General features: G+C 31.2%; 1 protein-coding gene across 3 annotated transcripts; it reads right to left on the bottom strand.

Moving 5' to 3' along the window:
• Nucleotides 1–1474: 1474 nt before the first annotated feature.
• LOC113511022 (nuclear pore complex protein Nup214-like) lies at nucleotides 1475–21494 on the bottom strand. Of its 3 annotated transcripts, none has more exons than XM_031909282.2 (27): nucleotides 21242–21494; nucleotides 20907–21045; nucleotides 20049–20215; nucleotides 19585–19757; nucleotides 18777–18988; nucleotides 18308–18428; nucleotides 17838–17925; nucleotides 17319–17421; nucleotides 16709–16935; nucleotides 14791–14938; nucleotides 13964–14043; nucleotides 13377–13583; nucleotides 12775–12944; nucleotides 12163–12327; nucleotides 11489–11671; nucleotides 10841–11133; nucleotides 10513–10671; nucleotides 8818–9063; nucleotides 8135–8638; nucleotides 7886–8026; nucleotides 6514–7765; nucleotides 6239–6420; nucleotides 5563–5721; nucleotides 4891–4951; nucleotides 3830–4002; nucleotides 2776–2905; nucleotides 1475–1706 (listed from the first exon to the last, which is right to left on the bottom strand). In XM_031909282.2, exons 1-27 carry the CDS (start codon nucleotides 21278–21280, stop codon nucleotides 1676–1678), a joined length of 5553 nt encoding a protein of 1850 aa, XP_031765142.1. In that variant the 5' UTR covers nucleotides 21281–21494; the 3' UTR covers nucleotides 1475–1675. The 3 variants fall into 3 exon arrangements, with proteins under 3 accessions (XP_031765142.1, XP_026750394.1, XP_026750385.1); XM_026894593.3 differs by having other exon boundaries at nucleotides 3830–3996; nucleotides 6514–7804; nucleotides 21242–21493; XM_026894584.3 differs by having other exon boundaries at nucleotides 6514–7804; nucleotides 21242–21493.
• Nucleotides 21495–21643: the final 149 nt, after the last annotated feature.

A 21643-nucleotide genomic window follows, 5' to 3' on the forward strand; every position in this document is an offset into this window, starting at 1 on the left:
TTAAGTAATTAATGAAAGTGGACATAAACTTTTTATTACCTACTGACAAGTATAAAAATATAAAAACTACAGACAATAGTTTTGGGATAAAAGCAGAATATGCTATATTTCAAAAATAGATAACTACCCATCTACCTATTTTAGTTTTAAAATTAATGGAACGTCAAGTGTCCACGTCTCGGTTCGTTATAGGTAGGTAGTAGATAGTGGATGGAACGATGGAGAGTACTTTAACTCCTAGCCCTCTCGACACGTCGCTCTTATTTTACGGTCCGATTTTATTTGAAATTGTTAAATGTATTTTTTAGTATACATTAGCTCTCATAATAGAGACATAAAAAAGCTTCTAATAGTAGGTGTTATGTACATGATATTATATCATATATTATCATGTACGTAAGTCGAATTGTTATGCTACGTAATCATTACGATCCTTTGAACATTTTTATACATGCTATATTTTCCCATTTTTTAAAATAGAATTTATATTTATTTATGTAATCACATATTAAATATGTATATATTATGTGATTTATTATTTACTTACCTATAATAGGTATGTTGTTGTGTCATGATAGGTATTACTTATCGTCAAAATATTTTTCAAAAACAGAAAAGTCAATATTTGTTATCCTTTCGCTCATTAGTGAAGTGTGGAACTTTTCCAATGTTGCTATCAAGTTTTTCAACTGAACATAGTCTCATTATACATTCCGATAACTTGGTAACAAACTGTGGAATCTCTTGCATCCGGACAGCGAGCGACTAATGAATCAACTTTGTAAAAGTTGATCGGCTCTACTTTTATTCGATGAAAGCTAAAATGTTTTCTCACTTATATTTTGCTCTGGAAATTTGTGGTGATAATATAATATATGTAATCAGTTTACACCCTGAGGAGCCATAGGATTCCTTTTTTTGGATAATAATAAAATTGTGACCCCGCCTTACGCTATCAGTAACGCCTGCAGAGTTCCAGTGAATGATAATAGGCGAGGATGGATCAGTTGACACATAACGAATTCACTAGAAATTAACCATAAGGGTTTATAGGTTTCACAAGAAGACAGCTCTTAAAGAGTATTTCGCTAGCAAATGGGGTTAGTCTCTATCACTAACGATTCCTCCACCACCCGCAGGATTTCATTTTGTAAAGTAATTTTTCACAGTTTTGACATAAGAATAAGGACTATAGGTTTTGGTATCTTTATGATTATGTGCTAACCTCATTACGGAATAATAAGTTTATATGTAGGTATGACGAAAATAATGGAAAAAATAGTAACGTTTCAAACAATATTTGAAATTTAATGACTTACCTAAACTTTGTTTTTTAAAAGATGCGTTACGATGACATAACAAAGAGAGTATATACAAGCGTCATCACTTATGATATCGAATAATCGTACAAATGCATAATTCTAAATTGACCAATATTTAGGTATTAACATCATCAAAAAAAAAAAAAAACAGATTCACATGAGAAACATTTTCATTATTTTATTAAAAGACAATTTTTGATACATGAATATATCATAAATACACAAGCCATTATACGTGTTTAATATTTGAAATTATGTAACACATTGATCACTCATAATATTTTATGTTTATGAGACAAACATTATCACTGTTACTGTTTCATTCTTAGAGCCCTCTCCTTATAATATTGTCATCAGCCGCGCCAACCGGTGAATGAGGGAGATCTGTAAAATATGTATATATATTCGTGAAAATACACCATATATTTATTGGCATCATTGAGGGTAATAATGAATTAATGAATTAATGCTGTAATCAAGACAATACAGAGAGTACAGACTTCATGTATTAAATTCACATTAGATCCAGTTTATGGAGGTGCAATTTTATACTGTTCAGAATATATCACAGTACTAGTAGTATTGCATATTTTATGTTGATATTATGCTGTATATACAGAACCGGTCAGAAGAAAGTTCTATTGAGACAAAAATACACGCAAATTGCATTTTGTTACGACATCTAATTTAATCCAGTAGTTCTGTTAAAAATAAATAAAATAAACTTTTTAAATGAAGTTGAGAAATCTTAATCAAAGTTCTATCTAAATTAATATTACTTGTAAATTAACTTGTCAACGGAGAAATATTTCTTTATGAGAACTAAATCACTATGTAATTTATGGTCTGTGATTTGGAAATTTATTTATTGGACCATCTACTACAGGGCTGTCCAAACTATACAGAACCTAGGGCCAATAAAAATGACTAAACTCATTAAAGGACCGCAAAATATTTGTAAAAACAAAATGCAGCTATAACATCATTATTTTGTGATTGTATCATTTTTTCATAATTTATCTTTTACAATTCTGTCAATATCAACATAAATATTGGTAGTAGCTAGAAAAGATTTGACGGGCCGCATCAATTTAAGCCACGGGCCGCATGTGGCCCGCAGGTCATAGTTTGGACAGCTCTGATCTAGAACATATGTATTATACATATAATAGTATTATTATATTAAGTCTAGATCTTATATATATATATATATATATATATATATATATGACAATTACAGATGAACACACAATATTAAAGATATTATATTACTTTAAAAACAACGTTTACATTTCTATAAATTTTGAATAAACCTCATTGAAATATTTAGATTGTAAAGTAGTTAATTCCAACATTTTAATTTTAAACTTGATTATAGAATTATTTAATATGTAATAATTATGTTGATGTTCCAACATAATTGCGACACATCCTAGTTGTTATAAATACTCACGTATTGAACGTAGGTTGTTGCTGCGGCTGTGGTTGTTGTCCGGATTGTTGTGCTAGATTGCCAAATGTAAGCGTGTTTTGAGTTGCTAAGCTTTCAAACGTCGCATTTGATTGAGTGGGCGAGCCGAAACCTGAGGAATATTATTTTTAATATGTATATCGAGATATAAGCGACTAAGGAAATTTAATGGTCGAGGGATGAGCAGCAGCGTTTCTCTTAAAACGTTACCAAAGAAAAAAAAAGAGGGGTCGCATCCTATTTTTCTATATTTTATAGGCAATGGTTACTTTTGTCAGTCCATTTGCCATTACAAGACCTATAACATTAGCAGAATCCTGTTTCAACTGAGTTCAAAAAGAAAGATGTTTTTTTTTGTTTAGTTACATTTTTTATATTATCTGATTTAGAAAATTCTCCTTTTTATCTATTTCTTACAGTTTGGTCCCATATAAATTGTGTTAAAACCTGTTTAGTAGTTTAGATTTTCAATCAAAAAAATTGATTTTGCTCCAATTAAAATCGGTTCTTGTTATGAAATATAATCTTACGTCGTTTTGTTAATTTCAGATGTAATTTGAAATTTAAATACCAATTATATCCCGCGGCTTCGATCGATTGAATCAGTATATAATGTGTGAATCAGTGATATGCGCTAAGTTAGGACCTTCCTGTGTACTAAATTTTGTTCAAATCCGTGCAATAGTTTTTACATAAAAGAATAACAAACCTCCATGCATCTGTAGTAACAAACTTTCGCATTTTACAGTATTAATAGGATAATTATTGATTCATTGTAGACAACATTTTATTTCCTATTTTGTCCATTCACACAGACCGACTCAAAGAAAAGTATACTTTGATAGGGTTTAAAATAGTGTTTAAGATCATTGAAACAAGGTTTATTTCTATCATATCATTGTTATATGAGAATACTCGAGTATTGACAAATATGTGAAATGTAAAAATAAGCATTACGTCAACGAACACTAATTAAAAGCAATCAAATTTTTTTTCCTTTTTAAACCAGGCTGTGTGAACGAGTATTTATACATACCAGGGCTAGGGGAGGAGCCACCGAACACTTTACCCGGCGAGGACCCACCGAACGCTGACCCGCCGAAAGTTGCTCCACCACCAAAGGTCGCGGGGGCGCCGAACCCGCCACCCGGACTTTTATTAAATCCGCCGAATGAACCAAATCCGCCACCACCAGGCGGAGAGCTGAAACTTATAAAATGGTAGAACACGAATAGATAAACTTTGTTTTTATCATTTTTTTGGATGAATTATATTAGTCGATTGATTGGTATTTTATTTTAGTAAACTAATTAATCAATACCTCTACATACTACGCGACTTCATAAAACGTTGATTTTAATTGTATTTTACAATTTAATTGGTCCTAGTAAAAATTCTAATAACATACCTACACCAGTTTTGGGTTAATATGTATTTTGAGAATGATTTATTCGGGTAATCTTATTTACCTAGCTAACTTTAACTAGAAAAAATAAATAACCAGATAAAATCATCATAAATAATAATAATAATGTACACCACAGAGCAAGTAATCACTACGTGTACAAACTTTTTTGGCCTTACAATTTTATTATAGTACAGATATAAAAACGTTAATAAATTAAGTTATGGCAGGGATAGATATATTCATAATAATATGGAATTTTGTTCGACAAAAATAAATTAACTATAATCGTAACAAAATTAATATGCGATAAACAACGCAATAAAATATATTGATTGCAAAGTTTCATAAATATCCTTTTAGACTACGCGAAGACGTGTGACACAAACAGTAGATTTGAATACATTAATTCGCTTAAAAATAATACGTTTAAAAAGTGAGATAGAAGTATCTCAGGCGCTTACATACGCTCCATATTTTTTTTTAATAAAAATTTAATAACACTTTATATGCCTTTAAATAATTAGTGATAAGACTCGTCAAACCGTATTAAAAATAAACTATGAAAGTAAAACACATGCCACTTATCAGATTAGAATTTATGATAAGTATAAAATGTTGTTAATTACAGCTTTCTCAGTGTCAGGATGTGACATTATTAAAAATATACTTATAAAAGATAAAACTCTTACGTTGCCGACTGTCCAAATACAGGTTTAGATCCAAAGACAGGTGAACCGCCGAAAGCTGGTGCTGTAACAATATGGTATACAGAATGAAACAGTCAAAATTTAGTTAAATAAATATAAGTTATACTGCGTGTTAGAAACAATTTTTTTTTTCATCTGTAAAAGAAGGGTAAAAAGTAAGGCCTTTTTTCGGCCCCAGAATATCGAACCAAAAAAAGTCATTGAACTTGATGTTTTTTGTGTGTGCCTGATAAGAGAATATATTTAGAGAAAAAAAAAAAACTACAATTAATATTATTTTTGGGACGCCAAACTTTAGTCTGTAATTTTTGTTCAAAATGATACTGAAAATGTATCATTTTTTTTCTATAAATATATTCTCTTATCAGGCCCATAGTCTACTTTCAGAATATATAAAAAAATCAAGTTCAATGACTTTTTTTCGATATTCTGGGGCGGAAAAGAGGTCTTATCGATACCCTTCCTTTAAAACGTAAATATTAACATTTTAATTTGCATGTGGCAGCACTACATACTCAACTTACAACCGTATTTTTTACTTGCTTTCAATTAAAACAAGTATTTTCTCCATAATAGTCTTTTTAACAACTACAAGCGACTCTCCAATGCTCTCAGGTACATGAGCCGCACAATATATATAATTAAAATACTAACTTGATTGCTGTTGTGGCGACCCAAAGACAGAAGGTTTGTTTTCACCGAAATTAGCGTTTTGTTGCGGACTACCGAAAGGCTGTCCGGTACTAGGCGCGCTAAAGCTTCCCCCGGAGCCACTACCAAATATTGATGCTGCCTGAGTTGTAGCTTGTTGACCTACAGGACAATATTTTTTTATAAGCTATACAAATTATATATAAAACAAAAAATGATATAAAACCAACATGTGAGAGTAAACTCTTTCGATAAAATAAGGGATCACGAAAGACATCGAATAATGTACGCAAAAACAAAAATGAGGAAAAAAAATTGCAGTCAACAAAAGTTAGTCAAAAAAAGTATAATCAGATTTTTCTTAACAAAAACGTGTTCCTAAAATCAGTACCATAAATGATCAAAGTGACTTTTAAGTTTCCTGTTAATATGTTTTTTAAGCAAATAAAAATTATAGCGTTGATTGCAGTATATTTCCTTATTTTGAATATTGCAGCTGTCGTCAACTCTTTTAGTTTTGGTCTCTATTGACCTTCTTAGTATAGTTATACTACAGTATAATAGGTCTATTATGTTTAGTCAAAGTTTCACAATTAATAGAACTATGGAATATCATACAACAAAAAAGTATTCATATGACATGTTTACAGACAAATATATTATTTAAAATTGTACATACCAAAGCCTGACCCAAAACCACCTCCACTTGCATTTCCTCCAGACCAGAAGTTGTTAGCTGGTTTCTGACCAAATGTAGCACCTCCACCGAATATGGAAGAAGGTGATGTATTGGACTGACTACTAAATGCTGATTTGGCTCCAAATATGTTGGTGTTGCCGCTACCGAAGACTGAACCAGTTCTGTAAAATGTAGTAAAATGTAGTAAATAATTTTTAATATTTTTAAGACTACATATTGAGTTTATAAAAATATAGGTATTTAAATAATCTTACCCTCCGCCAAAAATATTTCCTCCGCTCGACTGCGATGGGGCACTAGTAGTTGATATACTTGCTGATGCAAATAAATTTGTTTCAGCACTTCCAAATAATGATCCGCTTGATGATGAAGTAGTTGGAGTTCCTCCGAAGATAGATGCTTGTGTTGTTTGAGTAGGGGTACCAAACACAGAGGTTTGTGTAGTTTGTGTAGGAGTTCCAAAGACAGATGTTTGTGTTGTCTGCGTAGGAGTACCAAATATTGATGCCTGTGTTGTTTGTGTAGGAGTTCCAAATACAGACGCTTGTGTTGTCTGTGTGGGTGATCCAAATACAGACGCTTGCGTTGTCGGTGTAGGAGATCCAAATACGGACGCTTGCGTTGTCTGTGTAGGGGATCCAAATACAGACGCTTGCGTTGTCTGTGTAGGAGTTCCAAAGACAGACGCTTGCGTTGTCTGTGTGGGAGATCCAAATATAGACGCTTGAGTTGTTTGGGTAGCAGTTCCAAACAATGACGTTTGACTAGTTTGAGTTGCGCTTCCAAAAATAGACGATTGGGTTGTTGAAGTTGGTGTTCCAAAAACAGATGTTTGTGTAGAGGTTGCGCCAAATACAGACGATGGAGAAGTAGAACCAAAGGACGATTGACTAGTAACTGGATTCCCAAATACAGATGCTTGAGTAGTAGCTGGGGACGCGCCAAATACGTTTTGAGAAGTACTTGCAGGGGTACTAGTAAAGATAGAAGTTGACGTAGTGGTAGTTGTACCAAAAACATTTGAAGCAGTAGATGTTGCAAAAGCAGATGCTTGAGTAGATGGTTGAGACCCAAAGACAGAGGTTGTAGATGTCGCAAATATTGAGGATTGGGTAGTAGTCGTTGTTGCAAATACTGATGTGGGCGATCCAAAAACAGATTGCGTTGCTGCAGGTCCAAATACAGAAGATGGAGAAACCGATGTGGGAGAACTAAACGCTGATGGCTTGGCAGTAGTATTAGTAACAACTGATTGTGTAGTGGTATCAAAACTAGAGTTTGCAATAGTAGAAGTCACAGTACCAAATATTGACCCTGTAGCTGCAAATGCTCCAGTTGATGTGGGGGATGTACTAAAAATAGATCCAGTTTGTGTTGTAGGTGTTTTAGATACCGTAAATTGTGATTGTGAAGCAACCGCAGTACTAAATATAGAAGATGCGGAAGATGCTGTGGCTGTGTCAGTAGATGATGATTTAGTACTTGTATCAGTAGCACAAGTCACAACTGGAACAGATGTTGGGAATATTGGTTGCGGTTTTGATACTGGAATAAAAATTTTATTTAATAAGTAGTAAAAGAAAAAGGATATATTTTATTTCAAATACCAGGAATAAATGAACGTACTAGTTGGTGATGTGGCGTTAGCAGAAGCAAATAAGAATGACGCGCCTGTAGTAGAAGTTGTGCTTGATTCAATATTCTCTATTGACTTAGGAATGCTCGTTTTATTTTCACTTTTAACTTCTATTGGTTTCGAGGTTTCGCCTAAAACGTAATAAACTTGAAATTATAAATTCAATAATAAAATTATCAGCTACTAGGGCGTGACTATCAAAATAAAAAATAAAATGTGAGTTTTAAATAGATACGAACTTGAAGATGAAAAAGAGCTGCTGCTTATCAGATTCGGTTGTGCGTTATCACCAAAAATGGAAGTTTTATTAGAGCTTTGTGTTTCAAATAATTTAGGTCCACTGTCACTTTTTTCTACAATTTCGGCTGTTTTTTCTGGTGTGTTTTCTTTAATTTTTTCAACAATTTTGTCAATTTGTTTAACTGGAGCTTTGTCTTGTGTTTTCTGAGCGTCTGGTACATTAAATGAACTTGCACTCAATGGGGTAGACGTTTTCATTCCAAACAGATTTGTCAATGGCTTTTCTTCCTTTTTAATTTCTAATTTTGTTATCCCTTCTAGTTCCCCTGTTTCAGAAGACTTTGGTTTTACTGTTTGAGGTTTTGATTCTGGTACAAATGTTTGTGGTTGGAATTTAGTGAACATGTTAGTTATATCTGATATTGGTTTGGCTGTGAACACAGCAGATGGTCCAGATGTCATTTGCGACGGAGGATTGTTAATATGCGGTTGTCCAATAGGTGCTGAAAATATAAAGATTCTCTAACATTTTGAAGATGCCAATATATGGTTCTATAGCGTAAATGTTTAATTTCATAAAATAAAATAAAATTTATGCTATATAATAACAGTAATTGTAAGTACTGAAAATCAAAATAACTCATAAATAATATATAAAGTTGAAAAATAATAAAGCACTCACGAGCAAACACAGTGGGTGAACATATTCTCTGTCCCATAAAAGTATTGGCGTCATTCTTGACATCAACATTTGCTTGAGATTTGCTTTGTAACAAATCTTTCAGTACGCTTCGTGTGTTTGCTGACGCGCCTCCCCCTGTTGGTGTAGAAAATGTAAACAATTGTTCTTTTGGCTTTAGAATCGGTTGTGATTGTATTTGTACTTGCGGAAGTTGAGGTTGAGGCTTTGCGGGCTCTGATTTCGGCTCTGAAAGAAAAAGACTTAAATTATAATATTTATTACGTAACAGATGGCAACTTCCAATAAACATAATACAATGTTCCTCTTGGAGTTTGTGGTTTAAAATTACAAAAATTAGGATCTAACGAAATAACAGCTTAAACAATGGTAATCTTAACATTGCTGATCAGGAATTACGTCATGGTTGAAATCTTTGTAAACTAAAATTGTTGCCTGCGAGATTGTGCATTTGGGTCACCAGTTTTCCCAAGGAACGTAGCATTAAAGTCGTAGTCGGCGGAGCATGCTCTGATTTAAAACCTGTAAATGCAGGTTTCCCGCAAGGCTGTGTATTATCTCCGACCCTGTTTCTTCTGCATATCAATGATATGTTACAGATCAGTAAGTTCATTGCTATGCAGACGACAGTACAGGAGATGCATTATATATCGGTCATGCAAACATCTCGCGGGCACATATCGATAAATTCCAGAATAGATTTGTATCTGAAATGGAAACTTCACTCGATCAAGTTTCGAAGACAATCTTGTCCAATTTAACCCCAAGAAGACACAAGTCTACGGGTTCACCGCAAAAAAGACGTCGTTTGTCGTATCTCCTCACTTTCAGGGCACTTCCCTTGATAATAAGTCGAGTCTAGAAGTTCTGGGCATCGATATATCTAGCGACGAAAAAGAGCGAGCGAAAAAGTTAAGATAGCTTCTAAAAAGTTAGGAGTGCTCAATAGAGTGAAACGGTTTTTCATGCCGGAATACTGCCTGAAATTGTATAAAACTCAAGTCAGGCCGCATATGGAATACTGTTCTCGCTTAAATGGGCAGGAGCGGCACAGTACCAGTTTCTTCCGTTAGACCGCTTTCAATGACGGGCGGCTCGAATTATTGATAATCAACGCCTTAATGTTCGACACAACCCATTGAAACTGCGCAAAGATGTTGTATCTCTGTGCATCTTCTACCGAATTTATCATGGGGAGTGCTCTGAGGAATTGTTCGGATTGATACCTGCTGCTGATTTTCACTACCGTACAATCCGCCATAAACTAAAGTTTCATCCCAACCATCTGGACGAGTGGCGGTCTTCCACCGTGCGTTTTTCAAAGCACTTTCTTCCACGCACAACCACTCTTTGGAATCAACTTCCAGCAGCAGTATTTCGGAACCGATACGATATATTTTAATGTTTTTTTTTTTGGTTTGGTCGGTTATAAACTTGGCCTATACAGTTAGTGTTGATCGAAGCTTATAAAATATTTCAACAAAACTCTGGTACAATAGTATGTAGTAATACTATTAATATTAGAGAAAGAATTTTGCTTATAGTTAGTCTTTATTGTGCAAATATTTGCTGTATATTCAGAAAAATAATGTACACATGTATTGCATTTTTACGACAATTTAGTAGCTTTTTATTTTGTGTTAATAATTTCAAAGACTGACCTGATTTGGTACTTACCATTAGTAAATAATGTTCTAGCGACATTAGAAATTGCAGGTGGAGGTATTTTTGGTTTGAAGCTGTTAACCGGCGTAAACGATGGTATAGATATAGGTTGCTGCTTAAGTATATCTGGCTCTGATGTTCTCTCTATTTTTACCATATTCGTTACTGGTGCTTGAATGGAATTAAAAATTTAATAATACACCTTATAAATTAAAATATACCTTTTTTTAATTTACTTTTAATAATATATCAATATATATACTATAAAATATACCAGTAGCATTAGTGATTAGTGGACTGTTAATATACTCATATAAATATTAATTACTTAAAATAATACCTGTGACAGGTACAGGTGCAAAACTTGATGGTTGAACATCAGGTTCAGATTTAACAACCACTTGGGGTTGATTTAACTTTTCTTTTAAACTCTTTTCATAACTGATTTTCATTGCTGCCAACTGTTGCCTCAAATCCACATTCACTGGTTTAATTTTCACCGTTTTATGATTTGATAACATGTCTCTAAGTGCGTCGAGTTTCTGCGCGCTAAGTATTGATTCTTTGGATTTAGTTGTTTGTGGTTCAATACTCATATTTAAGATGTTCTTAGTCAGTTTCGATAATGGATCTCTGTAACATATATACATGGTTATATATAATTAACTTGATTTATAAAAATTATGTGCATTATACTACCATATTATTCCTACCACTTTTAATAATTCCATCAAAAACATTTCTATAAAATAAATAATGTAAAACAATATTTATTTCTCTTTTTTTGTTATAAAAATTAACTGTTTATACAATTTGTATATTGCAATTTTCTAAATACTAAACTTTCCCTGGCTTTTTATTGAAAAAATAATGAAGGCGAGACATAGGTCATGCCTTCTTCTAAAACACGTCATTTTAACTTTATGGAAGAACCTTTAGCCTTACTGATAAAGGATAGCTAATTACTATAAATATTACTGATACTTACTTATTTCTAAACGGCGTACTTCTCAATAAAGAGGTGGATTTGAAAACTGGCGTTACTTCGCACTCCTTGAGTGTGTTTCTCAGTGTCTTAAGCATAGCTTGTTGACGACACAGTATCTCTTGTTGCTTTACCAGTGGTTGGTACACGTCGTCTAATATTGGACGTATCATGTATTGTCCTGGCCTGGTAAAGTATGTTTTTTTTTCATTTTATTTGAATAGAAATAAGAATATATAGAAAACTACTTAAAACATATTGTTCACAAGAAGTTAACATGGTAGTATTACGATAAGTGTCAACTGAAAATCTTGCCTTTAGTAAATATTGACTTTGTCATTGGGACTTATTACACTAAGTATATAATACATAATGCATCATATCCAAATAAATCTATTATATGCGTTTATTAATGCATTTTTGATGTTACTAAAAATGTTCAATGTAGGCCATCACCTAGAGTTACTTCTCACAAACTGACACTTTTTACAAAGTTAAGAGAATTAGGTCCTTCTAACGTTCCAAAAAGTAATCGCTGGAAAAAAGGAACAATGTGTTTACACACTTTTACGCATATAGAGATCTCATTTGTTTATGTTGCCTCTGAGACATATAGTTATGTATGAATGACAACAAATTAAATATAAAAAATTAATATTGCTAAAATGTATTAATACTTCTTCATTTTCTGATCCTTTGACAATACTTCATTCCATTTATAATCCAGTGCTTTATGTGCTTGTTCCACTTGATTTTGCACGTAATATGCTAACTTTTTTACGGATGCGACACGCTTCGTAGTTAAAGGATCGGCTTGTGTCCACTCGTGTAAATCTTTTGAACTGTTAAAAGAAAACAAAAAAAGTATGTAAAAAAGCATTCAAAAAATATAAAGTTACAAGAAGATAAAATGTCATTTTCTATCATTGCTATTTGATAATATTGATAAAATTAATATAATTTAGATTAATTTTCCATAATAATATATTAATCTTCTAGAACAATCAGTAAACATAATTATTATTTCAATTATTCGTTACTATTTTAAATAGTTCACAGTTATAATATTATTTATACAAACAATTTTTTTTTAATACAATAATTTATTTTAAGCAATAAAACTTTACATAAGGTATAATTATTTTGAGTAACTATTAATGAAATTGCATTATGCTGATTTTAAAATCAACATAGTGGAATATTATCAAGTAATAGTACTACAACTGTTTATTATCAGGCATGTCATATGCTTTTTGTAACCTCTATGATTTAAAAACTGTATTACTTACTCTGCATGTGTTCGGGCCTCTGCAACTACCGCACATGCTTTCACCAATTCCAATTTAAGTTGCACAATGGCAGATCGAAGCTCTTCAATAGAGCATTCCTTTTTTAACTCTTCAGTGTCCATTGATTGAAGGTTGAAGTTCGAGTTGATGGACTGTAGATCCCGTTGCAACTATAAAATAACTCTTTATTTATAATCTAATAATTATAACTATTGTCCTGTCTTTCGAAAAAACAAAACTAAATTCTTAATCCTTGCTAATGGTATAAATGTGAAAGTGAGTTTGTTTCTTTGTTACCTCTTAGGGCCTTAATGACTTATTTCTAGAAAATTTCATATAAACTTACTATTGAGACACAGAAGGACATATGCTACTTTTTATCCCAGTCAGTGAGTGATTATATCCTGATCAAATTGCAGGTAATAGTTTAAAATAAATTAACTAGTAAGATAATATGACAATATGGCTACTATTTATTAGCCTTACTATTCTTAAGGGGAGAGTATAGATAAATCTGTACACAAGTACATAGGAAAAATAAAATGAGAAGTTAATGGTTGTTATTGACTGTGACAATGATTTTATATATATTAATACATTACTTTTGCTTGAGTTTCCCTCGTCTTCAACATAAATTTATATAGCTCCATTTGGAATTCGTTGACTTCTCTGACCAGCATATTCTTTAATTCTTGGTTAGCTTTAATTTTGTTTGCCTGCTCTTGTTCGGCCTTCAATGCTGCATTGGCTTCCTGGGCCTTTATTGACGGTTGCGGTTTAATTTCCAAAGGCGTAGGTTTGGGTTGTAACTGTGGAATTACAGAAAATTTATGGGATTATATTTAACATTTAATATATCACAGTTTATTTGAGATTACATAATTATAAAAAAAAAATATATTTTGAAATAATGTAACCAGTAAACTATGAGATGTTATGTATGTATGTATATGTATGTATACATTAAAATGAAAATATTTCAAATTGAAACATAGAATTACATTTCACATGTACAATCTACATGTAGATTTTGCTTCACGTCAAGCAGTTATTGCTCTACAAATATATTTAAAAATGATGACTAATTGCATAATATAAATTACACAATAAAACTACAGACGCAGTCACTTAAAATTAGTGTTATACGATTTTTTTTTAATTAAATAAGTAATTTTGAAAACAGTCTTACCGGAAATTGGTTTTGGGGTGGATTTATTGGTCCCGACTTAATTTCAACTGGTTTTTGTTCACTAAGTTGTAAAGTAGGTCCTGAAATTGCATTTTGTGTAAAGCATGAATTTAATAATTATTTTATAAAAATAATATTTAATGGCTGACATTGCTGACTTATCGAAATTGAATTTTCGGTGAGATTTCTCAGAGGTAGAATTTATTATCATATACATGGATAGAGTTGTGACTACCTAAACTTATGAAAAATAAAGTGTGGCAGCCATAAAAACTATAAAATTTGTACAAATGTCGTTTGCTTGGGTACCTCTGTCCCATTCGTGTTTCCATCGTGAAACAGTTGTGTTTGCATGGCTGTGTTTCGGTTTGAAGGGTGGGATATGGCAGTGAATTTACAGGGTACAGAGGAATAACACCCGAGTCCTCAGGAATGGCAACGCATAAATATGCATTTCGCTCATCATATGTGTGGCGTGAATAGCAAACACGTGAGAGTGAGCGAAACAGATCTATGGGGGACAGAAAAAAGAGAGTTTCCGGTATTGTCACATTCACAAAGAAAAGTAAGTAAGTGTCACTATTACTTAGTTTATTTAGTAATATTACTAAACTCCCCCCTTATCTATAAAAACATCAAAGCTCTCGTAAACTTATTTTAACCATGGAACTGTTTTGTATCTTTTTTTTACACTAAATTCTTAATTTGAAATAAAGTGACAAAACAGTGTAATAGTTAAAATAAGTTTGCAGAAAGTTTTTGTTTTTAAGAATAAAGGGGATTGTCTTAAAAGTTATTTAAAAAAAGATACATAACAGTTATACTACCTGCAGGAATTGCTTGGGGTACTTGCAGTGGTTGCATAGTTGTAGGTTTGGCAGGAGTACTAGTAGGCAAGGACGCAAACAGGCTCGTAGAGATTGATGATGCCGGCACTGAAGCGACTGTAGGTTGAGGTACCGCAATTGGTTGTGGCTAAAAAAAGCGAATAATACTACGATAATTATAAGTGCGAATGCTTTTAATTAGACGGTGTCTATACATGGATTATATTTAAGAAATATTAATATAAGATGTCGTCATAAGAACAGTAGACCACAAAAAATAATTTTATTAGAAATAATTTTATTAATTATTAGAAATTAGTCTGTTTACTGTGTTACTGAAATTATTAGGAATTGTGTTTGTTTCGACATCACGCAAAAACTATTGCAACTTTGATGCGGGTTTCATAGTTCTATTTCTGAAGTTCTAACATCAAATCTGGTGTTTGTTTTTGTTGTTGATACGCCAGTTAGAAGTGGTCTTTTTAATTACTTTTCCTACTTCTGAAATTTACGTGTAAAAAGTAGCGGGCAAGAAGCTAGTTACATTATAAAAACCAATTTAAATAACATTAGATAAAAAAATACCTGTCAAAATGCCAACACATAAAGTTACATTCGTGCATTTAAATAATATTTACAATTTTGTACGGATTTATCCAAAAAATCGCCAGTGAAATAAAACTTACAAGTGATAGTTCCAGAATAAAAAACTGTAAAGAAAACAGTAAAAATTCAACCAACAAGCAGAGGAATTCTATTCACCCCATTCTAAGGTGCAGTCTACCCACAATTCACATTTAATAAAGTATCAGTCTGGTTGACACTTACGCTGCTTACTGTTAGTGTTGAATGATCTACAAAAATATTTCCTCATTACCAACTAACCATAATACAAACACAAAACGAAAGAAACGGACATGGCAATGTTTTTTGATAGAATAAAACTCGAAATGCAAAAGCAAACAAACCAAATATTACAAAGAATGGACGAATCCAATAATTAAAAATCTCACTGATTTAAAATTGGAAAATCAATATTTAAAAGTAAGACTGGACAAGTTGGAATGACACGAAAAATAACATTGTAGCTATATTGTGTGAAGATGAAGAATCAAAGTTTAGATTAATAGAGGTCGTTACCCCGAAAATCCAAAATAAAACTAATATACATTTCAATCCAAATACCATGTTCCTCTTAGAAAAAAAGCCCACACAAAACCAAGACAATCAAGGCCTGTTCTAAATTCTTTCATAAAGTTTTGGAAAAAAGAATAAATAATGAAGAATGACTAAAATTTTAACCAATCGTGAAGAGGTTGAAATAATTCTGGACAGTAAAACAATAGCATACCAAGACAAATATATTTAATTAGGGAAAATTATATGAATAAATATCTATTTATTTGCAATGATAACTACAATCATGGCAAAATTAGTCATTACGATTAAAAAATAAACTACTAAATTGATTTTGATAAACACTTTACAGAACTTATCTGAAAGACAAACATAAAAACAATATAACCAAATCGAGAACCTTCATCTTTTTAAAATCGGTTGAAAATTTGTTACATTGAATCAATTATGCTTTCATGCTTTTGAGCACGAATTAACTGTCTGATTATCTTATGTTGGGTTTACTGAAAGAACTATTTTAGAGATAAGCTTGATTTTGTGTTTATTATGTAGCTATATTCTGCGGCTCCATACGCATGAATGAAATATTAGGATATAACCTGCCCGTGTACCAAATTTCATTCATAAATCGGCTAACTAGTTTTTGCGTGAAAAAATATTAAACATATATCCATCATTACCATCATTCACATTACATATTAATAGACTTATTTTGTCATATTAATTTTTGTGTACGATAAAGAATCTTTTCAAAGATGCTTAAAATATAATTGTTGCTTACAATTTGTTGTATCACTGGAGTTGGAGTTGGTACCGGCGCAGATTGAACCTGTGGCGCTTCACCAGGTATGGCCTCTATCATGGCAGCAGCGGGTAACGTGAGGCCTTGTGGCGGTGTACACAATTGAACAGCTTGTTTGTTCAAGTTGATGATGTTGAATATTGTTAGTAAACCAGTTTGTGACACCACGTGTAATAGAGGCATGTGGGGTAATACTTCGTTTTCTCCTAAAATAATAAATGTTAAAGTATATATAGACTGATAATTCGTATAAGGAAATAGATACATTACACATCATTATCACTGTAACTTGGCTAAAATTATTTAACAGTATTACACTTACACTTTTACAATATCACACAGAATAATTTAACAAATTGTAAAGCTGTTTTATACTTCAAGTTCTAATTTTACAATATCTCATACAGATTAAGAGTGATAAATTGTTGTTTCTATTTTTTTTCTTTACTATAAATATATATTTTACCATACCCCTAATTCAGTGCATAGCATAAGACAGAAGCAAAGGTGTAAAGTAATAAACAGGCCAAAGTACTTAGATAAAATATAATTAATAGAATCTCTAATCTAGTAAGACAAAACAACGAACCCCATGGTAGCTGATGTATAGCACAAGTATCAATGCATATTCCAACTGGATAGTTTTCTATCTTCTTATCTGTCAGAGGTAGTTCTGGTCTAGCTTCATCTGACTACAAATATAAAGGAAGAATAAATTAAAAATGGTCTGTGTTTGTGCGCACAGGATGCTAAAACTACTTATTGGTTCTTGATGAGATTTGATGTGGTAATAACAACTAGGTCAAGATGATAAGGAACTTTCTATCGCAGTAAAATGTTTCATTCCCACATACAAATTTAAAATCATTATAGGTTATGATAATAATCTGTGTATGTGACAAAAAAAAAACGGCTAGACTTGGGAACAAAATTTTATCTACATACATGTTTTATAGTTCACACGATGTAATAATGAATTAAATAGTATTATTTAAAAACATAAGGATTATTCATAAAATAGAATAATGTCAATTCAACAAATTAAATAGTAAAAAATAGTGGTTGTAAATGGTCAAGTGAACAAGTAAATGTAGTCTACATAGCATACCTGACACCATTGCTGCCAGTTAACACCATCTGCTGATCCCAACGTCGATATTTCCATACTATTTGATGATGATGACAAAATCATATTCCTGAAATATCAAAAATACAAATGTCAATTTTTTTGTAGGTTTACTTAATAAAACTAACACTGATAACACTGGTTAAATGACACGCATAACCTTAATCTTAAGTTACGAAGTATGAAATTTTGTACAGGAATTCTCTATATAATAGAGGTCAGCAGAAAATTAACTAAAAGTATGTATGCAAATTGCATACATACTTTCTTTGGATATATGACAGGAAATCATATCAGGCACATGATCTGCACTAAAAATTAATTATTAAATACTATATACTTCGTTTGCATCATATGTATAGTTATACATAAAACAGCCATTTCTTATGAAGTTCTTGGGTAATGTGATTGTTTTTTTTTTGTTTTAGAAGTATCGATTAATGCCTCCTTACCATTGTGGTAATCCTTGTAAAAAATAATACCAAGGTCTATTTGATCCCATACTGTAGCAAATATCTTCGTAATTGAGACATGATGGTTGTCCAGCTTTTGGTGTATTGACTATAGTCACAGCTGCAAGCATATTAAAAAACATATGTAAGTCATATCTAATAAAATATATTAAACACTTTGTGTAGATACTTTTTGATATTGATAATATTGACAATTCTACGATTTTTTTTAATCATGTATACTCTAAATAATAAAAATGTAATATAATACGAAATTAATTTTACTTTTAAAACCTATAGGAAAATGGAAAATGTTCCTAAAGGATAAACAGAGAGTGAATATGTTTAAAAAGAAAATATTTTTTAATGGTTCTGGTCATTTGGTTTTTCATTATGAAATAATGACATTATAATTCCAATTTTATCTATAAATACATAATAACTCATAAAATTTCATTCAACTTTTTACCTGGGCGACTGTTTTGCGTAGCATTTTTATAAACGACGGCAAATTGAAATGTGGATATCCAATAAATAGCAAGAGCTTCCACTGGCGCGCCATCAAATAAATTTGGCGCTGGGACCGATTTAGCTGGTGCAAGATTAGGTTTGTACTGACAGAGAGTACCATCACTGTTGCCAGTAACCAGTTGTTTGCCTTTCGGACTCCAACAAATGCATCTAAAATTAACATAGGTCACAATAAAAAAATCTTTATTTCTTCAGTTAATTACTGTTTTTGGTAATTACAATTTACATCTTAAAATCTTCTATGTCAGCACATTTATATGTGTTTACATCCACTGATTTATGGAATTTGGTGAAGATATATGGATATCATTAAAAATATCAAAGATTGCATTTTTAAAACTATGTTTTTGGACCTTAACAGTATAATGTGAAAATAAAGAAAAGTTATAAACAGTAAAATATACCAGATAACATAAATATGTATTTATTAATTCTTTATTGACCATATTACAAAAAAAAATAGTACAAAAGGCCTACTTAATGGTATATGGCATTTTCTCCAAATCAAACTTTGAAAAAATATAAATATGTAGTGAAAAATATTTAAAAATTGTTGCAGGTGAACAGTTACAAACATATCTATATCGACTTACAAATTATAAAATATATACATATGATATTAATTATAAATCAATATATTTAACCATATAAAGTGCAGGTATGAGAAACATCCAAACCTGTTTACATACTTTCACATAATATTAGTAGGATAGAAATAAAAAGGTTTCTGTTTCAACATTAGCTACCTTGCATTTGATTGCACTTTGTTAATTTGTCCAGTAGAAACTTGTATAGCAAGCAGTGTACCATCATAAAATGCTAAAGCAATGGCATCTGGGATACATGGATTCCATTGCAGTGCAGACACAAATGTGTTTGGGTCTACATCACATCTAATTGATGCCGATGGTGAAACATTCTGGAAAATAAATTTACTCTTCTTAATATGAATAGAATATATTAATATAATATGTAATAAAAAGGATCAAAAGAATATGAACATGAATCAAGTGGACATGTCATGAGGAGGTAATTTAATCTTAGAGAACTAACAATTACACACATACTAATGGTAGTGGAAATAAATAATATAATTATAGTCAAATAACCAGTGACCTAAGTCCTTTTTAGAATTACTATTACTTGTATGATGTCATCATTCTTTAGTATCAAGTTTCTAGGTTTTACTATAAAGAAAAAATCAATTTACCTGATTTTCAAAGTCAATTACTTTGTAAATATATAGTTGTTGGCCACCAGTTACTGCCAACAACTCCTGATCACAGCTTACAGCAATGTGAGATGGTTTTTCTCCTAGTTTCACCGAAATATGTTGAGGTATGTTATCTTTGTCAATCAGTTGACTAAGCTGATAAACTGCATTGAAAAAAAATTATATTAGAGGTGATATCCTAATTTAAAATTGGTTTCAAGAACATGAGAAATAGATGAAATATTCTTTCACATTATGTAATTTCAATGATCATAAAAGATAAACATTAACCTTAAAAGTATGGTTTGACTTAATTTTTTTTTACAAGAAGGGGGGCAAACGAGCATGCGGCTCACCTGATGGTAAGTGACTATTGCCGCCTTAATTCATTGATGTTTACCAAAATGTAGTATAAGGCATACTTGATTGATTATTGGTATATGGAATCGATCAGTTTCATATAACCCAATTTTTTTTATCAAGTAATATGATATACTTTCAGTAATAAGAATTACTGAATATAAATCGTTTTATTAAAGATGTAAGACATAAGTTAGAAATATTATGTTATGAGATTTATCAGCTTTGTAGATTTATTCAAATTGTTATGCATTATATACGAGACAAAATCTCCTGCATAATTTATACATTACCAAGTATATATATATATATATATATATATATATATATATATATATATATATATATATATATATATATATATATATATATATATATATATATATATATATATATATATATATATATATATATATAAACCAGATTTTTAAATGGTTGGTCTAATTTTCAGGGATTTCAAACAAAAATATTGGCAATGTACTTATTATAACTTACCTGATAAAGCTGAATCAGGAGAAGCAATAAAAACTACACCATATTTGCTGCTACTAGTTACAAAATTATAGCCACGGTTGGAAAGTGTATCATTAGTGTGAAATACTTGTATTTTTCGATGTAATTTGTAGAGAAGATTCTAAAATAAACATAGTAATTAAAAACTAACCTCTATATACTGTTGTGTGAAATATATATTATGTTTATTATAATTATATTGTTTGATAGTATATTTATTATAACAATTATAATTTACTAATTTTTAGAAAATTAGTCAGTTAATGCATGCAGAAAGAAATAAGTGTCTGTTTACATTATTATTTTGTTGTACTTACTCGTTCCTCAATAGAATTTGGTCCAAATTGTGTATCCATATTTTATATTCTTACAATCGGATATTTCTATCTAAACAAAATTTATAGCCAACAAATAACATTAATTGGTTATATTTTTTATATTGAAAGAGGGTAGAGAAATTATTTTCATTACGATATTTCGAAATTTTGTTCAAAGATTAAAGCACAGATTAGTGAGACTTTGTCTAAAGATATTATAGAGATAAACTTTGTTTTGATTCCAGTTCAGTGGTGACTGCTGAGGTAGTGTAATTTGTTTATATATTTATGTCAATCATATGTCAGTTTTCGTTGTCATTGTATAATTGATTGTTTTTACATCGACTTTATTGTCAGTCTGACTTCAGAATGTCAGTTAATGTCTTAGATCTAAGATAAAAT

This window comes from Galleria mellonella, unplaced genomic scaffold (genome assembly GCF_026898425.1).
Source record: "Galleria mellonella isolate WM207_F2 unplaced genomic scaffold, CSIRO_AGI_GalMel_v1 utg139, whole genome shotgun sequence".
NCBI lineage: Eukaryota > Metazoa > Arthropoda > Insecta > Lepidoptera > Pyralidae > Galleria > Galleria mellonella.